Source organism: Anabrus simplex, chromosome 10 (genome assembly GCF_040414725.1).
Source record: "Anabrus simplex isolate iqAnaSimp1 chromosome 10, ASM4041472v1, whole genome shotgun sequence".
NCBI lineage: Eukaryota > Metazoa > Arthropoda > Insecta > Orthoptera > Tettigoniidae > Anabrus > Anabrus simplex.
The window spans coordinates 113,830,608-113,848,805 of NC_090274.1; the positions used below are offsets into that span (position 1 = coordinate 113,830,608).

The 18,198-nt window shown below is 38.4% G+C and overlaps 1 protein-coding gene across 6 annotated transcripts in view; it reads left to right on the top strand.

The window, feature by feature from the left end:
* Positions 1-18,198, top strand: part of stau (double-stranded RNA-binding protein Staufen) — a 252,712-nt gene that overhangs the window by 185,748 nt on the left and 48,766 nt on the right. For all 6 annotated transcript variants that reach the window (XM_067154523.2, XM_067154524.2, XM_067154527.2 and 3 more), the window contains one exon: positions 4,499-4,867. In XM_067154523.2, coding sequence (XP_067010624.2) covers positions 4,499-4,867 — 369 coding nt within the window. The remainder of the gene's footprint in view (positions 1-4,498; positions 4,868-18,198) is intronic.

Sequence of the window (18,198 nt, forward strand, 5' to 3'; positions counted from 1 at the left end):
AACTTACGCGATACTTGGCGTAAATCACTGAAATCAGGAGACGTGTATCATATTAGATGAGAGAGACCAGGAGGAAAAATGGAGGTCTAGTAGGACAATTTTAGGTTCTAGGTGGAACTTCATGAGTTTTTAATGTGGTCCTAAACTTTTGACCGGTACTGTAAGCTGGGTGTGCCTGCTGGCCAACCACTGAACTTCGCTGTGCCTTGTTGAAAACCATGTCTCTCTTTAAAGAAAAAAGCTCAAAATATAATTGAATCTTTCATTTAAGGGCACATGTTCACAAACGCAACTTTTCAGGAGGAGCAAAAAGCTGATTTAAAAGCCAGTCTTGCTAGTTACGTTAAATGTATGCATTTTGTCAGTTAGTGTTAACGGTTGTAGATAGGTTACGTTATAAAATATGGAATAAAGATGAAGGACTTTATGGTAATTGGCAGATTAAAAAAATGGATGTATGTCCTCTCTAAAATGATGGCTGAATGAAAATCAGTTTTTGAGCAAAAACATTTTGTTTATTCAGATAATTTAGACACACTGTACCGTTGTTCTACAAAAATAAACATTTGAATTATGACAGTTGATCACAATCATCGTCAGTCACAAGAACAGTTGGCCATGCAAGTATTTTGTGGAAAAAGTCTTTGTACTCCGCCGGAATGTACACTTCTAGACCCTTCATCTTATTCCTGTCAATAGGGATTGGTTAGTCGTAGGCTAGTTCGTTAGGAAGCTGAATGTTGCTGTCTAGATGCAAACGGAAGGTGTGTTCAATAAGGCCATTGATGAACTGTTTTGTCCATACGGTTCCCGGATCATTGGCAGAGTAAAGAAAGTGCATGAATGATGCTGGCTGGAAACGAATTTTCAAGTTGGTAGGCACTCCTCTTCCTCGATTCATCTGACAACCCTCCCCTCTTATAAAATTTCGGCCACCATGCAGTAAAGTTAAGAATATCACTCGTCTCTACTAGAATGATGGTGAACTTGTCATGACGTTTAGTTGCCCGTAAGATGATTTCACAATATTGTTTCACATCATAAATTCGATCAATTTTTTAACAGCTCGTTTAATGATAGCAAAATCCCTATCACAGGCATTGCACGAGTGCCCTCGCATAGGGAAGTAATGGTGAATGGTTTCAAATCGCTTCATGTCAACAAGTGTTGCACATAATCGGATCACTTTATGATTTTTGTTCTGCCCTACAGCGCCATCAGAGAACAGTCGACGTTATTTTACTCTCTTTGGTACACGTTTTGATATAGTCTAACAAAAACTATGCAATTCATTGGCACCTTTACGAGCTTTACCTTCATGGTAAACATACAGCACTGACGAATTTGTTTGCATATTGTGAATGCCAAACGTGTTCATCCAAAGCTGTCGCATGTAGAATATGCCGTGCACTGCTATATTTGGCAGGGAAAGGTTTTGACAATAATCAAAACACAGTCCTAGTATTTCCAGATTACTCTTGCATTCTAATGCAGTTTTCTTCAGGCAGAACAGGCAGATGTTCCTTCCGGTAAGCAACAAAGTTATTCAAGAAAGGGCACTTATCCAGGGACATGTGCCCTTTCTTAAATGACTTCCAAACAACACCCAAATGAACCTTAAATATATCAGCATGTTACTGGCTGAATAAGTGACCTTTCTTTTGTGACAAGGTGCGCTCGGATGAAAGGAATGTTAAACGACAATTTGGACATGTGCCCTTTCTTAAATGACTGATTCAATTTCATATCACTAAAATGAGCAACATATTATGACCCAAAAATATGCATTTATATGCAACTTCAAATTTCTTTAAACTGTGTTAGGGACCCATCACTTGCATGTATTTTTGAGATTTCAAGTAAAATGCCCTCAGGAAAGAAGTATGACATCTAAACCTTAGTCGTTACTTATGATTTGGCCCCATTATGAGAATAGAATCAATAAGTGTGCCCAAACTTTTGAAAGTGGCTGAGGTAGAGGTACAGTAGACTCTCGATAGTTTGAAACTTTCACAACTAAATATTTATTTATTTTCCACCTAGTCGATACAATGATTTAATGGTTAAAAGTGGTACATGTTTCGTATATTATCAACATCTTCAGCCACATAGCACTGTTTAGATGAAAAATACATAAATTGACAAAGTAATGCTTTTGAGGAAGTGCCCTTAAAATTAACATAAGATTGACAATATTAAAACAGAGAAAAAGTTCAATTTACCGAGAGTTCAAAATAATAGGAGTTCAAATAACCAAGAGGGAGGGAAAAATTCAAATAAACAAGAGTTTCACTTAAACTTAATCATTTCTTTCACAACATTTGTACAATTATGAAATGTTCATACAGAATTGTTCATTTGAATGGTCATACAGAAATTTTCATTTTGAAAAGTCCGTAAATTTCTTTTGAGTGAGCGACTTCCATCTATCATTGTCCAATGAATTTTCGATAGTGGTGAGAGCTGAGAAGAAATAGTCACTTGTGTCCGTTCTGAGGGCGTACGAGCGTAGGGTAGTAAGAGATGTCCTTGCCTCGCTCAATGTGACTGGATTTGGTGTTTGTTCTTCGTTTTCATCCTCATCCAGAGAAGCTAAATCTAACAGTTCCGTGTCGGTTAGGGTACCGTGGACACCGATGTCATCGTCAACTTGAACGTAATCCTCAAACGTTAACTCTCCACAGTTAGGTAGAAGTTCCCATCCTGAGTCAAAATTCGTAAATTTTGGCAGCTCTGATGGCTGTTCCACGTTTTCGGCTTGCTTAAACCCGCACTTTTTGAAGCAGTTATAAATGGTGGTAGGGTTGACATTTTTCCAGACCTTATCAATCGTGATTATAGCGGTCAAAACTGTTATGTTCGCCTTCTCGCCTTTTTCGATGCTATCCAGCACAAAAGAAACAATATCTCTGCAGTACAGAGTTTTTAAATTTTGAATAATGCCTTGGTCTAATGGTTTCAATCTGGATGTTGTGTTGGGTGGAGAAAAGTTCAATTTTATGCGGTCTTATGGTGGTGGGTTATTATGCACGGTGCAGTGATCCAAAAACAGTAAGATTTTGCGTTTTTCCTTTTTCATGTCACTGTTAACAGAGGCCAGCCATTCATTAAACAACTGTCGTCATCCATGCATTTCTGTTTGACCGATAAGATGTGGGCAGTGATTTTATTCCTTTGAAGCAGCGTGGTTTCGCAGATTTCCCTATAATGAGTGGTTTCAACTTTGGAGATCCGTCCATGTTACATGGTAGAAGGACAGTTATTCTTTCCTTGCTCAGTTTCCCTCCATGACACTTCTCGTCTTTGAACGTCAGGGTGCGATCAGGAAGACATTTATAAAAAAGCCTGGTTTCGTCTGTATTGAATATGTTCCTTGGATCATAGCCATTCAGAAGTTCATTTAGTTAGTCAATCCATTTGAAACAAATGGAATTATCCACGCTGGCGCTCTCTCCGCATATCTTTTTAAATGTGATGGCGTGTCGGTTTTTGAAATTTGAAAGCCACCCCTCACTTGCTGCAAATCCTTTAATCCCGAGAGACTGCGCAAAACACTTGGCTTTTTCCTTCAAGATGAAACCGCCCATGGGAACGTTTTGTCCTCTACACTGACGAATCCACTTAAGCAAGCACTCTTCAAGGCGGGAAAATTCATCCTGACTTGACCTTTTTCTACTCGCACTTAAGGCACTTTCAGTGATGCGATCTTTTTTTTCAAAATCATTGATAATGTCTATGGTAAAATGCCGAACTGTTTGGAGACATGTTTTTTTTTTAATTGTCCATCCTCCACAGCTTGAATCTCACGCCTTTTTTTTTTTTTCCACTTATGGAAAGACACTTGTTCTTTCTTGCACTAATTTTGATACTTAAAAATTGCACAAATAAAATGTTAACATACTGTAACACACTTTTAACGTTTGTTATAGAGAGTAGGGAAGCCCGACTTCAAATTATAGAATGTCGGCAATCAAGATACCATTCCTACAACTTCAAGTTACCGAGGGGAGCAAATGACACTGATCTTTTCAATTTATCAAGTCTTTTTCTAGGGACTAGGGAAAAACTCCAAATTATCGAGAGATTCAAATTAACGAGTGTCAAATTTTATCGAGAGTCGACTCTATCTGAATGACGACCTGACCAGGGGCAGTTCAGAATGGGAGACGAGACTGGAAGGGATGGGGCGACAAGGTAGAATTTATGGAGGAAGCTTGTTAGTTCTAACACCCAGCCTGATGGAGTGGAGAATGAATGTCGTGTGTCCTCTCTTCCTCCTCCATACCATTCTCCCTGAGTTGACTGTGGCTTGTAAAGCATAAAGAATTTATAATTTTTCCTCTTTTGATGGCTTTATCCTTTAGTTGACGCTTTGAGTGGTCATAGCTCTTTCTTATGCTGGTAATTTCAGTGATTTCGCCTCCCCCTCCCCCCCCCCCCCCCCCCGAAATAATTACTACCATCACATGTATCCTCACATCTCGTTTCTGTTGCCTAGGTGACTTTCCTGGAAGATGACAAGACGGTGGAAATGCCAGCGGGTGGTAGCAGTGGGAGGCAGCTTGTTCCGGGCCTGATACTGATGGCCGACGGTGCCACCCCGAATGGATACGCGCAGAACACACCTAACAAAGGCAGTGGTGTCAACCTTCAGACCACTGCTACCATAGCCAAGGAGCTGCTCAAGGGAGGCAGCTCTCCGACAGCGGAAGCCCTGGCCAAGTCGAACCACAAAAACTCGTCGCCTGTGAGTGGTTTGAAAGCAGCACAGATTACATCTCACAGCCAGGTGGTGAGGCCCAAGGATCAGCTCATGTACCTTGCTCAGCTCCTCGGCTTTCAGGTGCAATTCTCGGATTTCCCCAAGGTAAGCTGAGAAATAACTTTGTGTCCGTTGTTAGAATACTGTTCATTTGGACCCTGTCTTAATTTTTCATTATTGTAAAGTAACTTAGTACAGTGGAACCTCGATTCTCCGTTTTTGGAGGGTCCACGAAAAAAACATACAACACGGGGAAACGGAAAATCCAGGAACGAATGAACCATCAACAATTTGGCTAAACATCACAAAAATGGAATATGTTTACTTATAATCTTACAAACGCCCCTAAACCAAACCAAACTAGAGCCCGAATAGGCCTGCAGATTACGAGGTGATGCGTGGTCAGGGTGATGAATCATCTCGGCCGTTATTCTTGGCTCTCTAGACCCGGGTTGTCATATCACCATTAAATAGCTCCTCAATTAAAGGTAATCGTAGAATGGCTGAACCTGGAACCAGCCCTCATATCCAGGTAAAAATGCTTGACCTAGCCAGTAATCGAACCCGGGCCCTCCGGTTGAGAGGCAGGCAAGTTAGACCGCCGAGCTGGCTTCAAACGTTAATTACCAGTATCGTGCGCGACGTAAAAATCTCGAAACGTTACTTTGTTTTACCGGGGATACTGTGTCAGTTTCCTCTAAAAACTTCGTCAAATTCCTTTGAAAACTTCTTTCAGTTCAGCAACTTTGATCAGCCAAACTCTTCGAAAAATCTAATACCCGTTACGCGAAGCCAAACAATCGACCAAGTAGTTCTTCATTCTCTAATCTAATAAAATAAAGCACATTAGATGCAAAAGCATCCAACATGATGGCAAAATCCCTATGATTTTTTAAATCTTCCATTGCAATTTGGTCACCGGCATACTGTTCCTAGACAGTTTATGGAAATCTTGTACCGCGTAAATTAGGCCTACATCGACTTATAAAGGTTACGTTGAACTCGAATGTGGTTTCGAAAGTATCAATCAAGTTTTCGAATGCATTATATTTAGCTCTGCCAGTCGCTAATCACAATTAAATTGGAAAGAGAAAAAATATCATTAACACTTCCGAAATTACGATTATTCGCAACCTTGAGCTCAGCTGGAAAGCGCGCTCGCTGTACAAGTCGGTACGACTGCAAAATTATACAAAGTTTTTAAATGTAACGTGCGCAAATAAAACGACTACGGTTTTTATAACATTTTAACACAAAAACATGAAATTCTCAGTCTTATAATACATTATTAATATTAGGACGAAAACAGTAATAGGCAATCCCAAAACCTCCCATGGCTTTACTGGTCTCGATAACATAATTGTAAGGCATAGATATCAAGGATATCAAGGTTACTTGTAACATAATCGTATACGATAATATTAAATACTAAATTTGTGTTATTTAAGAAGGAGCAGTTTCGATTCCTGCCTGAAAGTCCAGTGACTATACAGTGCCCTAAGGGAAATGCCAAAAACCTGTTGGCGATACACTCGAAAAAAGTAAATAAATGAATAAATAAACATCTAACCCTATACGTTTTGCAAGTACGAACATTTGATGAAATTTGTTCAGTCTTCAGAGCTGTCGAAATGCGCTCTGTCTCCTTCCAATTGTTGTGGGCACTCTCTGCTTTATGATTTCCGAGGATTCTCTAAACAATACTACCTGAATGCGATGCTAAGATGATCCTTTATGCAAGTTCACCGCCGATCGCTTTTCCAGTACAGTGCTTCCTCAAATTACCGCAATGACGGGACGTCAGCACCAGGATCCATCAGTATGCCGTAGCTGTCCTTTCGTAAGATACAGTTTCTTGAAAAACGCGTGTTCGAGGATTTAGCGTTGATGGGACTGAAATTTCTGAACGACTGACCCGGGAAATCTTTTGAGGAACGGATAATGCGGGGTTTTTACAACGTGATTTAATTAGGATGTCGTAATCTATAATTAGGATGCTCGCAGGACCACGTAATTTGAACGAATAATACGGGAAAACGTTTCCGGGAACGTATAATTGAGGTTCTACTGTAGACAAAAGGGCCATTACACATATGGAGGAGGGAGATTCCCACACTGACCTGACATTACGTTCATCCTATTATGTGTGTCACTCTCTCTCTCTAATATGAGACTTAATTCTGAAGTAGTTCATAGTTCTGTATTTTCAAAATTGTGTATTCCTTAAGGAGTGCTTCAGGTTCATCACTGCTCAACTGACAGGAATATATGTACCATATTTACTCGCATATGAGACACGTTTTTTAATCCTCTTGTTAATGCTGAGAAATCAAGGAGGGGTCTTATGCCCGCATAGCGCAAAAATTAACTCAAGTAGCGAATATTAAAACTTAAATATTGTATTTAAGGAGTCCGCCTATTCTATACATATATACCGTATTTACTCGCCTATTAGACCTTTCTTTTTTACAGCAAAAAAAAAAGTAGGTGTCCAATATGCGATAACCTCAAATTTTGTGTAGTGAACACATGGCTTTTAGGCTATAAATTACACATGTAAACATTGTACACTCTTCTTTAACAAACATTTGAATGAATTTGTTATACTGGGTATTTTTGTTGGAAGGCAGTATTCCTAAATGTAAAAAAAAGACAATAAATGGTAGACACGACTTTTAGGCCTACATATAAAGTAAATATAGTCTGTTTCGTATATTATGTCATTCATTTCATCTTATTAATTTCTCTGATAAGGTTGATGTCAGGAAGGGCATAAATCGTAAAAACTTGCTACGAAGATTTGTCTCGCTTCATACTTGACCCCGTAGAGAAAAGGGATAAGGGTATCGTATTACCATATTATGCAATATTGAAAAAAAAGAACTTAATGGCCAGTCAATTGTCTTTGTCAGTTGAGCAGTAGGCCTACCAAACAGTAAATCTAATCTCTGCTTTCATTTGAATTATCATCTTGTGCCACCAACTTCCCTACTACCAGCATATCGTCATTCCAAATGTCATCTTCACTGCCATCTCGTCAACCATGCATTGAGATCATTCGATGTCCCGTCTTGTTGAAACTTTTTTTTAAAGTTTTGTTCCAGACTGTAGAATCCAAACAGTGAGAATCTATGATAATCTGTTAGTTTCATGTCCGTATTGATTATAATATTCACAAGTATGAAGTTTTGAAGCTTCCACCTAATCAATACTTTATCTATTATTATGCCTATTGCTCACGGTAAAATGTTTCGTAAAATTTGTTGTACAATTAATTTTATAAAAATTTCGTGAAAACAAGTTGTGTTGCTCACGGTAAAATTATTATTTTATAAAATCCGTGGAAGCATCAGGATGGCCATCTATGAATCGCTTCTGAACTAAGATGTGTATGTGCTGTCATCTATCGGTAAACTTTTAAACCAAGAACAACTTAGTGTGTTTGAGAGTACGGCTCCAACAAAGCAAAACTTGCTGCTTTAGCTGCAAATTTATGTTGTACAGTGGTAAAAAGGAAGAAAAGAAATGCCAGGAAATGCTGGAATCGGAATTGGATCACATGAAGAGAAAAAGGTAGAGAATTGCTGTCCTTGGTCGAAAATTAGATGAGGTTAAGACCAGCATTCATATAGGAATTCGGCGATTGTGTTTTCTGCCCCTTTTCTTGCATTTCTGTTATGGTAAAGTGGCGTTTTAACCTAGCGTAATTATGGATATTTCTGGTATTCGTCCAGTAAAACACTAACAGCTCCCTTTTAGTTCAGTTATTATGAGTTTCGACTTGACGTTTGAGCGCTGCCTTTTGGCAGAGGGTAAGTGAATTAATCAACAGCCAATCATAGGCAGCCGATCGCTCCTATAGAGCGTGTTAGACTCCAATTCCGGTTAGCAGTGTTGTCGTTCTGTTGTTTACTGTAACCACATGCTATCAGCTGTGTGTTCGTGTTGTATTGTGCTCAGTTCTTTTCGCTGTCTTTGTGTCTCCTGATGCTAGGTTGTTGTTCGTTTATATTTCGTGTGTAGAGTTTATCAATGTACTGTTTAGTATTTTTAATAGTATAGCACGTTATATTGTAGTGAATAGTGTGTAACAGGTGATCTATGTTATATAGTAGCTTAGTTTAATATTTCGTTCAGTAGTTATATAGTAGGTTAATTTTAAGCCTATGTGTGAATTTGATATTCTGTCATGTCGACGCCTACGTCTAAGGATGAAGCTCCCAAGAGAAGAAAGCCCTTCGGACGCGGTACTCCACTACGTAGTCAGGCCCGGGAAATTGTTTGTAAAGTTAGGGAGTCATTCTTGACAAATCACCAATAATGGCGGCTAGAAAGAATGACTTTATTAAGTGGTTGAAGGAGCACAATATTTCAGTTCGCGGTAACATGGGGAAGGGGGATCTTATGCATCTCTTGAAACAAAACAAGCCCCAGTGCCCAGTTTATGTGGTAGATAGCCAGAAGGAACGGGCAGAAAGTAGTTCACCTTCCAAAATACCATTGCCATTTTAACGCCATGGAACTGATTTGGGCCCAAGTGAAGGATTATGTAGTTGACAATAACAGACTCTTCACAGTTTCGGAAGTTGAGACTTATTTTCGAAGCCGTAGGCCGTATAAGTGCGGAGGACTGGAGCAACGTTGTGAGACCCACGAATTCTGAGATGATTAAAGCTTGGGAGAAAGAAAGTCTCACAGACGATTATGTTCAAGACTTTATTATCTCTTTAGGATCAAGCGAGAGTGAAACCTCAACAGACGATGACAATGCCGATAGTGACTTAGAAGGCCCCAGGGGCTCTGAACTTTGGAGCGTGGGTTGGCGACCACGGGCCCCCTAGCAGAGTCTTGGCATCGCTTCCACTTACTTGTGCCAGGCTCCTCACTTTCATCTATCCTATCCGACCTCTCTTGGTCAACTCTTGTTCTTTTGTGACCCCGACGCTATTAGGTTTGCGAGGGCTAGGGAGTCTTTCATTTTCACGCCCTTCGTGGCCATTGTCTTCCTTTGATATTTCATTTTTCGAAGTGTCGGATCCCTTCTATTTTTCCCTCTGATTAGTATTGTATAGAGGATGGTTGCCTAGTTTTACTTCCTCTTAAAACGATAATCACCACCACCAGTGACTCAGAAATGAGTGGTATATTCGCTTTGTAGGATTATTTCGTTCGTTACGGGAAAATGAATCTAACAGCAACGCGAGATCTTCTACATGGTGAGTAGAAATTTAATTTAATTTTCTCACGTATCTTTGTGAACATTGACATATTTTTTTCTTGTAGCTTTATCCTAAATGTGTTGTGTATTATTGATCTTATGTGAATCGTGTATGTTGCTACAAAGAATAACTGATTATGGACTTAAATTCCAGTATTTACATTTCTGTTCGTCTTGTGTATCGTAAATCAGCTGTTTGTATTCGTAGCAAATTGGCACCACTGGCTGACTTCCGGCTAACTGTCAAGTCAAAACTCATAAAAACGGAACTATAGTCCACCCGGATCCTGCCATTTTAGAAAGAAGTGTTAGTTTACAATTGTGCTTCACAAACTTCTCACGATGTAGCGCCAGCATCATAGTGATGTCAGCTTCGCTGATTGGTTCGTTTCGTAAAATTAATTTTACAGAATAGAACATGTCCTATTTTATGTTTTATCAAAGGTTTTATAAAACTTGAATTTGACCGTGAGCAACAGAAATTTTATAAAATTAAATTACTGTACAATAAATTTGACAGAAAATTTTACCGTGAGCAACAGGCATTATTGTACAGGACCAGTTTCGACCACTTTGAAGGTCATCCTCAGCTGGCTAACATAACATATAATTAAAACATCACTCAATACAATTAAGAATGTCACATAGTATAAATAGCATTATCAATTTACAGTATTCTTCGTCCTGACTTAATCGTCAAGTTAAGTGATATGATAATTAAGACTTGAATTCTATACATGGATGATATATGTTTAAAATACAATGTTCTTGGATTTAAAATGTTCACTGTTCCACACTAAAACTTATAGCAGAGTCGATAAAGCGTTTTTGAGGCACAGATAAGTTCATACGATGTTTTGTATTTTGTACTTATGTTACTATGTTACATCATATCGTCAGCTGTGTTTGTCTACTGATGACGTAACTATGATTTTAAAGGATGATTGCTGGATCCACTGATAAGTTGCTTAAAATTATGTTAACACTTATGTTAAACTGTTATTAAGTTCATTGTCTGTATTTGATGACATAAAACTTCGTCGATCTACATTTGAATGAGACTTAATCTATCGGGCACACTGTTGTTAAGCTTAGAGCTGTTGCATGGCATACTTGCAGTCCATATTGAGGATTGTAATTGTGCTAGGAACGTTGTATAAAAATGCTCATGCCTATTGCTCACGGTAAAACGTTTCGTAAAATTTGTTGTACGATTAATTTTATAAAAATTTGGTGAAAACAAGTTGTGTTGCTCACGGTAAAATTATTTTATAAAATCCGTGGAAGCATCAGTATGGCCATCTATGAACTCACTTCTGAACTAATATGTGTATGTGCTGCCATCTATCGATAAACTTTTAAACCAAAAATCAGCTGTTCAACTTACAGTTTGAGAGTATGGCTCCAACAAAGAAAGCGAAACTTGCTTCTTTAGCTGCAATTATGTGTTGTACAGTGATAACAAGGAAGAAAAGAAATGCCAGAAAATATTGGACTCGGGATTGGATCAAAAGAAGAGAAGAAGGTAGAGGATTGCTGTCCTTGGTCGAAAATTAGTTGAGGTTAGAAGACCAGCATTATATAGGAATTCGGCGATTGTTTTTTCTGCCTCTCTTCTTGCATTTCTGTTGTGGTAAAGTGGCATTTTAACTTCGTACAAACAAGGATATTTCTGGTATTCGTCTAGTAAAACACTAACAGCTTCCTTAGTCCACCCGGATCCTGTCATTTTAGAACAAGCGTTCATTTATAATTGAGCTTCACAATCTTCTCACGACGTAGCGCCAGCATCGTTATGTCAGCTTTGCTGATTGGTTCGTTTCGTAAAATTAATTTTACGGAATAGAACCTGTCTTATTTTATGAAAAGTTTTGTCAAAGGTTTTATAAAACTTGAATTTGACCGTGAACAACAAATTTTATAAAATTTAATTATTGTACAATAAATTTGACAGAAAATTTTGCTGTGAGCAACAGGCATTAGTAGAATTTATGTAAAGTTAAAAGTGGATCGTTAATCTTGCGGTGTGCTTCCTTCAGGCTTTATCTATTTTCGTTAAAATATCGTGACGTGTTGTTTGATTTTGTGACATATCGTATGTTATATGATTAGTGTGAAATTTCCTTCTTCACTTTTTTGTTGTTGGACATGCTTAATATTGCCACAGCTATAAGTTTTAGTGTGGAACAGTGAACATTTTAAATCCAAGAACATTTTATTTTAAACATATAGAACCGATTGCAGAAACGGTATTTAGACGATGTCTACGGTTAAACAATGCCTGAGTATGGCTGCCGCATTGCAGAGACATTATTTATCACTTAGACACTGTTTAAAACCGATGTTCAACCGGTCATGTTTAAACGCTGCCGAGAGCACTGTTTAACCTCAAGTGAGAGGAGTGAATCACAATCAGAGGTTATGTACTATGAAATATGTAATTTGTATCAGGTTGAGACGATTCTGGGAAGAAAGGTTAGTCCGACGGCCTCTCTGTGGGTCGCCTGCTGATAAATCACAGCAATTCATTTGACATGTACGGGGAGATAGTAAAATAAGGTTTCGCTTTTCAAGAGACTTGTTTCTTGAGACTGACAATAACAGTCCGGTAACTGTCAACTTGAATACAATTCTTGGCAACCGATATATTTGATTATGTACATGGGGTATTTTCCATGGAATTATAGGTCACTTCGACTACATACATATCAGAATTACGTGTTTCGGCGACTGTCAAATAGGAAAGGGCAAGTGGTGGTGATTATCATTTAACACTACTGTAGAACCGCCGGAACATATTGTATACCTAGAACCGCCGATGCGGTCATTTTGACCACTGTATTGGAATTATTTTTATTCTCACTATGTATAGTAACTCATTAACATCCTTTCAGATATGTATTAATATAAAACATTAACAGTGGGATCTAACACGGAAAAGAAATTATTTAATTATATTGCAAATGCAATATTTTCCTCAGTTATTACAAACACAAAAACATTTCTGTAAAACACACTTATCTAATAAACATTGATTTTACTTCAAATTCTTTTAGTCTAAATGGTAAAATAGTTATTACTCATTATCAGAAAAGAAAATTACTGTAACATTTTATTTAGTGCAATTTATGACCTGAAACATGTTTTTGAAACACTGTCTTGCTTTTCCTTCAGTGTATTTGCACACGCTGATGAAATTCTGCTTCTTTAGAAGCAGGAAATACATACCACGACCTTTCTGCAGGTAAAGCTTGTCTTATTCTTGCATTTCTTCATTTGGCATTGCCTCGTCTGTACATTTCCTTCCACAGGCTACCTTAATTCGGGTTCTGTATCCAGACTTAGGTTTCGATCCCATGTACCCCATACGAAGCTCCTCTGCTAGCTTCAGGATGTAATTTTGGCCACTGATCTTCTTCCCTGGCAATTTTTTGAAAACGATCCAAGAATTGATAGTTGCCAAGACAAGAATATTATGAAATACATGAACAGGCCATCTTCGTGTAGCGGATCGAACAGTATAACAGTATATTTTCTTCCCGTTTGATCCACCACGTCCATACCATATTTTATTTTGTTGTAGAAGTCCATTGTTTTGGGAATCTTTTTGGGATTAGCTTTAAGTTCAACTTCTGAGTCGGCTGTGAGCTTGCATCCGGGAGATAGTAGATTCGAATCCCACTATCGGCAGCCCTGAAGATGGTTTTCCGTGGTTTCCCATTTTCACACCAGGCAAATGCTGGGGCTGTACCTTAATTAAGGCCACGGCTGCTTCCCTCCAACTCCTAGGCCTTTCCCATCCCATCGTCGCCATAAGACCTATCTGTGTCGGTGCAACGTAAAGCCCCTAGCAAAAAAACAAAAAAAAACAAAAAACTTCTGAGTGCAAAGTACTGTATAGAAGGACGTTCTTGTGTCATTTACCTTAATAAAATCTAAATGTGTCATTGAAATGTTTCAGGAGAGTTGGTGAACCTGGGTGAAAAATTCACGCCAGAGTTCTTGTTACTCGTAATTTTTCATACCGTATTGGCATCGTTGTTCAAACGTCGTCCTTTGTACACTTGTTTCATGTGCTGTTTTCATATTTACGTTTTGCACATCTGATCAGGAAGTTACGGGGAATGCGCTAACTATACGCTGCCTGGCTGCTGGCGCAGCTCGACGCAGCCCGGTTGGTTCACGTCCGCTGCTTAGCTCCTCCCTACCTCTCCACCACACCCCGATACTCCCGCGGCACTTCTAATTTTACGACTATTTATTTGTTCAATTTTGGCGTTTAAACTTGCACTGGGCACATGCAGTTTTCACCTTGGCATTCTACTGCCTCCCACGAATATTCCTACCAAATTTCAACCGAATCAGAGTGTAACACATGTATGTGTTCCCTCGTTAGATATGTCAAATGGTGCTCATAATACAGTAGATCCCCTATTTAACATTTTTATAGGGACCTGATTTTTTTAACTTTAAATGGAGTTTACCTTATATCAAGTTTTCAGTAGAAAGCTACCTTTTCCGGAGATCTTTGCCTCTATTAACATAAATTGTACAATCATACATTAGTTGCAGATGCAGCAATAAAACAAGGAGATATCTACCCTACACATTGTACTGTAGTTACGATTTGCACTTCATTTTAACCGATTTTTGTCGGTGAATGCAAAACCGCTTCAGTTTAAGGTTGTTCTTATAACGTTATTCAGTGGAACCTCGGTTCTCAATTTTTCGAAGGACCCTGAAAATAAAACGTACAACACGGGAATACGGAAAATACGGGAATGAATGAAAACCATCAACAATTTGGCTAAACATTACAAAAATGAAATATGTATAATTATAATCTTACAAAAACCTCCTAAACCAAACCAAACCAAACTACAGCCCCAAAGGGACTTTGTCTGCCAAGCAACTTCTGCTCAGCCCGAAGGCCTGCAGATTACGAGGTGACGCGTGGTCAGTGTGACGAATCCTCTCGGCTGATATTCCTGGCTCTCTAGATCAGGGCCGCCTTCTCACCATTAGATAGCTCCTCAATTAAAGGTAATCACGTTGTCGGAGTAGACCTGGAACCAGCCCTTATATCCATGTAAAATTGCTTGACCTGGTCGGAATCGAACCAGGGCCCTCTGGATGAGAGACAGGCATGTTAGACAGCGAAACCGCATTAATTACCAGTACAAGAGTTTAAAATCTCGATACTTTATATTCAATCGTCAGTTTCCCGTGAAAACTTCTTTCAGTTCAGCAACTTTGATTTACCAAACTCTTCAAACAATCTAACAACGCCAAGCCAACGACAATCGATTAATTCCCTCGTTTAATAAAATAAAGCAGATTAAGTTCAAAACCGCCCAACATGATGGCGAAATCCCTTCTTTTCTTAATCTTTCATTGTAATTTGGTCTCCGGTGTTCGTAGTCAGTTTCTGGAAATCTTGTACCGCGTAAATTAGGCCTACATAGACTTTTAAAGGTTATGTTGAATTCGAAAACATGGTTTCGAATGAAAGTATCGATTCTCAAAAGTTCTCAAATGCATTATATTCAATAGGGAACATGCATGATCAGGGGTTTTAATTTAAAATATGCTAATCTGATTCAAAAATGTGATCAGAATGTACAAATTACTCCAAACATGATAAAAATCTAAATTAAATTACGAAAATGTCACGTGACGCAAGTACGCGATCTCATTGGTCTGACATCGTACAGGTTGACTGAATTAGCTGACGAAATAACACATAGTATGCTGTGAGAAGCAGGATACACTTTGTGTATTTCTGCTTTATGTTAGTAGTCTGGTATAGTTAAAATCGAGGTCTATACATTGGATAATAATCTGAGTGGTATATTTTAGACTTAAAATGAATCCTGCGCAGACAGTGAGGCAGAAAACATATATATGGTGTACAGTTCTGATGTGCAATAGCACAAGCATACTATCCCAAACAAATTGTTTATAAATGTTCCAAAGACACTGAAACTAGGGAGAAATGGATTTTGACGAGCCGGATAAATGCTGGTGATATATCGAAAAAGTCTACAGTTTGTGTTTTTGAAGATCAATTTAACCTAAGTTGAATTTGTTTGAATTTTCAACCACTTTTCCATATCAGCTGTTCTAGTGGTAAAACTTTAAATTTTAATGTATTATGCTTTAATTAAATGCTTCAATTACATCTGGGAATATGAAAGTAATAAACAATGCATTAATTAATGCTGATTATTAAAGTATTCTCCAAACCTAACCTATATTTTGGGTGATCCATGTCAAGGTAATAAATCAAAGGGGTTATGAACCATATTGACAGCTCTAGTTATACCAATTTACCTTGGCATACGACAGTTATTTACAGTAAAACCTCGTTAATTCGAAGTCGTTGGGACTCAAAAATCGGACTTCGAATTACGTGATTTCGAATTAACCGCCAATTCGCAATTCAGAAGTACCAACCCTTGCCGCGTTACGAAATATTCTAAGCCCGTTACTGCCTGCAGTTAACCTTGATTCACAGTTTATACCTTTCAAATGCCATGAAAAAAGAACTATTTCCAAAATGTATCCAAAAAAGGTGCATTTACAGTATTCAAATAATGCACTTGCATATCTCACTGCAAATATAACCTCACGCAACGAAAGAAAGAAAAAAAGCACGATTCAAAGACGAGGAGAAATCTATGCTGGCTCCCATGTGCAAGTGCTTTATTCATTGGAGTACTATACTGTATGCATTTTAGATGCCTTGTATTTACACAGAAAGTACCCGATGCCCTTAAAATCAAACTTTCCTATGACTATCCTTGTACGATTTCCCGCCATGGCACTTTTTTCGTACTTCAGAAATGTAAACACTTGCCGCGTCACAAAGTATTCTAAGACCCATTAATACATGCAATCACCTCGATTCACAGTTAAAACCTTTCCAATGCCATAGAAAAACTATTTCCGAAATGTATCCAACAAGGTGCATTTACAATGTTCAAAAAATGCACTTGGATAAATCACTGACGAACATAACCTCACGCAACGAAAGAAAAAAAATCACACAATTCAAAGACGAGGATAAATTATGCTGGTTCCCCTGTGTAAATGCATTATTTTTTGGATATCTGTACTGTTTGCATTTTTAGATGCTTTGTACTGGGATGGAAAGTGCCCGACGCCCTTGTACGATTCCGCGGCTGGCACTTTCTCCTTTAAAACCATAAGACCGGTTGGGCTTGCATTAAAATAAAGCAATGCAGTTTCATCGGCAATGACAGTATTGTTCGGTGCCTACGAATTTATTATATGAGCCACGCTTTTCGTCAACTGTCGGCATCGCCAGTGTACGCGCATTCTATTTTCCCGCACACTGCCTGTTGCGTGATATTACGGAGTTCCTGAAAAGGTTGAATACAAAAGAATTCCGATTTCATTCAACTTGGCAATCATGAAGCGCCCTGTAGACCCACCGAACTGAGTAAGTGCGGAAAGCTACCGTACCCCTCCACGTTCCGGAACACGCATTCTATTATGACGCGGATAAATTTCGAGTTGAAATTACTCTTAACATACTATTGTTTTAAAATGTAAAGGCAGTATCGAATTAAAAGTCTGAATTTCGGTAATGGGGCCGACATTGTACTTCGAATTACGAATTATCCGTATTTCGAATTAAACAATTTAAATAACATGCAAAACGGTATCTCATGTTTCCGGGAACGAGAGCTTCTTCGAATTACGTGGGATTTTGAATTAACCGATTTCGAATTATCGAGGTTCTACTGTATGTCTTTATTGAAGTGCTTACATTTGTAAAGAAATTTAGGCTATAGCTAAATATATAATATTACAAAAAATAAGCATGTACATCATGAAAGAAAACGTGAATTTAACGAATGTATAAAACCAATGCTTGTCTGTTGGGGTCTTATAAGTTAACAATGCTCTATTATAATAATTATCATAATATTAATGAAATAAATAACATAATTACATACAGGTGAAAATAGTGATGCTGGTGTTTAAAATATTATCCAACTCGGTCTAAATTTTAGGTTATACAAGCCAAGTCAATAAACCGAAGGGTAAAAATACCGGGCGAGTTGGCTGTGCGGTTAGGAGTGCGCAGCTGTGAGCTCGCATCCGGGAGATTGTGGGTTCGAACCCCACTGTCGGCAGCCCTGAAGATGGTTTTCCGTGGTTTCCCATTTTCACACCGGGAAAATGCTAG